The sequence below is a fragment of the Hibiscus syriacus genome, unplaced genomic scaffold (assembly GCF_006381635.1).
Source record: "Hibiscus syriacus cultivar Baekdansim isolate YM2019G1 unplaced genomic scaffold, ASM638163v2 tig00002237_pilon, whole genome shotgun sequence".
Lineage (NCBI taxonomy): Eukaryota > Viridiplantae > Streptophyta > Magnoliopsida > Malvales > Malvaceae > Hibiscus > Hibiscus syriacus.
The window spans coordinates 5111897-5115224 of NW_024061918.1; the positions used below are offsets into that span (position 1 = coordinate 5111897).

General features: G+C 32.3%; 1 protein-coding gene across 1 annotated transcript; it reads right to left on the reverse strand.

Annotated features, from left to right (window-relative positions):
- Nucleotides 1-549: 549 nt before the first annotated feature.
- On the reverse strand, nt 550-1956 carry LOC120142395. Its single transcript, XM_039157103.1, has 3 exons — nt 1770-1956; nt 1158-1363; nt 550-1083 (listed from the first exon to the last, which is right to left on the reverse strand). Exons 1-3 carry the CDS (start codon nt 1857-1859, stop codon nt 816-818), a joined length of 564 nt encoding a protein of 187 aa, XP_039013034.1. The 5' UTR covers nt 1860-1956; the 3' UTR covers nt 550-815.
- Nucleotides 1957-3328: the final 1372 nt, after the last annotated feature.

The window sequence follows — 3328 nt, forward strand, 5'->3', positions numbered from 1 at the left end:
ATTCAGGTTTTACTCGGACCTACTAACCCGAAAATCGGGACATTACATGTTCAAATCATGGCGCTTGCCAATAGAGTAAACTAGGTTGGGAGGGTCGCTTTTGTCTCTACAGTACCCGATCCGGATTAATCGATCAATATATCGGATACCGGTTGTTGTACCAAAAAACTATTCAAAGCTCTACATAAAACTAGAATTGTTGAAGCAATTTTGTTGATAATGCTTCGAGTAGTTTTATTGACAAACGTAATTCACAGTCATCTACACTACGCTCATCAATTGGATCAGACCCTTTAAGGCATTAACAAAGCAAAAGATTCAAGTGGCAAAAGCACCTTTAAGGATCAATATTTAGGCCAGGCCAACTAGTTTCTCGCTGAGCTCCCATATTTTGCGTGCTTTCTCTTGATCACTGGCTTCCTGAAGACTGGTTCTCAAACGAAGCCGAAGCCTTGTTCGAGCTCTAATAAAAACCCGATTTCATCAACCTATTGAAGATCACCGTAATTCATTCAAGAAAATACATAACTAGCATTTCATGATGAAATAGAACACAAACACCAGTCTTTGTTATTTGCTTGTTTACAAGAAACTTCAAAAAATTCTACAGAATTTTTATTTTTTGGGAGAAAAGTAAATAAAAAAAATGATGAATCTAATACGAAATACCATCTATTGCCTATATATCGAACCCTTAAGAACATGAAATGGAACTAAAAATCCCAGAAAATGAAGCAACCAAATTAATAGCATGGAGTTCATGCAGTCGCATATTACTGCAACAACTTGAAGTCCCAATTCTCTTCCGGCATCGCTCATTTGTAGCCTCCCATGCCAACTCCGGCCTCTCGGCCGCCTCCGTAAGGCTGGAAGCTGTTCTCCCTAGCATTTGAGTAGCTAATAAAATAGAACTTATTGACTATGGCTGTTAAGAAAATGAAGGCTGCCGCTGCACCAAACACTCCTTTTCTCACTGTTTCACAAGACGGAGGCTGCTCGCTGAAGATGGTCCGGTACTTGGTGTGGTAAGCATTCCGGACCGATCCGGCGAGCAAGCATATCTCGGCTATTAGGAAAAACAACCTGGTACACAGGCAATTCAAAGAATTAAGCGAAACTTTCAAATCTGCAAATTTTGGCACAAGTTTGTGACATACCAGCAAACAATGAAAAGGATGACTGCCCAGGCCCTTGAACCACTAGGGTTCATGGCCTTTCCACAGCAGAAGCATCGGCTGGCGACCATTATAAGGGCTTGGCTAGCCACGAGGAACAAAAATGCACCAACACCATAGCCAGTGGATATGTCTGAGTCATATACACAATAGTTGTAATTAACTTCACTGTCCTGGACGATCTTGGCCTGCAATAAAACATATACGTACACCATAAGTTGCTTTGAGTTGAATTAACAATCAATCACAAGAGATCTACCTTTTTTTTTATGGAAACTCAGCTGAGATCTGGTAAATTCATACACTTGACAATTATCACAGATAAAATCATTTTCCCCTTCTGTTTGATTTGCATAAAGCTAATATACGTGTATATGTAATGATATAAGCTTCGAAAACAGCAGTTTCATGTACAAAACTAAACCCCAGAAAGTTAAATCAACGCTTACCACTGTTTTCAAACAGGAAATCCCACTTTCTTTCATTTTCCAGCAAAAAAGTAGCAAAATTTCAACAAATCCAGAAACTGTATGAATTAATGCCTACCAGAAAAACAAAAGCATCAAAGAAATTGAAAGGGAAAGGGAAACTTACAGTGCTTCTTCTTTGCTCAGCTGCAACAGCTAAACCAAAAGCAATAAGATCAAGAACAAAGACAGCAATCAAAAGAAGCTTAGAAGCCATAGATGAATATAATGGAAGCTTCTCTGTGTTTCCCTTTCTCTCTGAAACTCTCCCAGTCTAAATATACAAAAGAAACCACTGTCAATGTTGAGCAACCAAAGCAAATAATTAAAAATGAAGAGAAAAAAAATATGTTTTTTTATATAAAAAAAATGTAATTTTCAGGAGAAAATGACACCTTAGCCTAACTTGAAAATGGATTTCACATATTTGTCAAAACAGAGGGAAAATGTTTATTTGATTTAGATTTAAAAAATAATTAAAGCAATATTAAGAAAATAGTTATTTATTTTTGGGGAAGGTGAAGGTTGTTGGAAGGGAGCTTTAAGGTCGCTTCATGAAAGGGAATAAATACCCGCCATAATTAACTGCCTTTGGGAAGCCTTGGAGGTACAACATCGTGTAGCATGATGTACCAACATCTACAGCTTGTTTTACACTCTTTAAAAAAAGTGGTATGTTTTGGTAGTTCATGAAAAAGAACTGTTGCCCACTAAAGTAGAGTATGTGAATTTCCCTCTTCCATCTCTTTTTCTCCCTTTTTTTTAAATAAATAAATAAAGTTAAAGTTAAAAACACAACTAATTAAGTACTTGACATCAATATTATTGAAAAATAAAAAAATAATATTAAAAATTTTATAACATAAATAAAATAATATTAAAGATTATTTTCTAAAATTTTACCCCTAATAGAAAATAAAAATAAAATAACTCAATGGTTAAGTTATAATATAGCCCTATTAGTTTCTTAATTCTGATTTTTAATAGAGTTATCTAACTTACAACTCAGAAAAATCATTAAGGTTAAATTATTTCATTAGTACTTATATATTATGTATAAATTATGAATTTAGTCCATATATTTTAATTTTTATAATTTATATTTAAAATTTCAATCATATTCTAAGAAGTGATTGTGAAATTTGTTAAATTAAACTCTACAATTAATTCTTATATTATATATTTGTTTTAGATTTCTTTATATTTCTTCAATTTGATAATTTAAAACGATGTAGTTTAATTAAATTGTTAAAGTCTATATTATTTGAGTTAGAGTTAGAATTTTAAATTTTGGAAAATAAAAGGACAAAAATTGATTAAATAAGAATACAAGATTAAATCTATAATTTATTAATAATACAGTTCTAATTATACAATTTGAACAATCATTTATTATATATTAAGTATTGTCTCCATTGAAATGAAATGACAATTTTTTGCGTAGGGAGTGTCGGTGAAGTAATTTGACGTTTTTACCACGCAAAGCCGACAACTCATAAACCTATTTATTTTGTTGGAAACGTGAAAGAAAAGTATAAACTATACTTTAATACCAAAAATATTATTTTTGTTCATTTTGGTATTCAAATTTTATTTTTTAAAATTATACCTAATATTTAGGTTTCATTTTGGTACATGTCATGAAAAAATTAATAGAATTTTTGATGTGGTATTTAAAAAAAAATT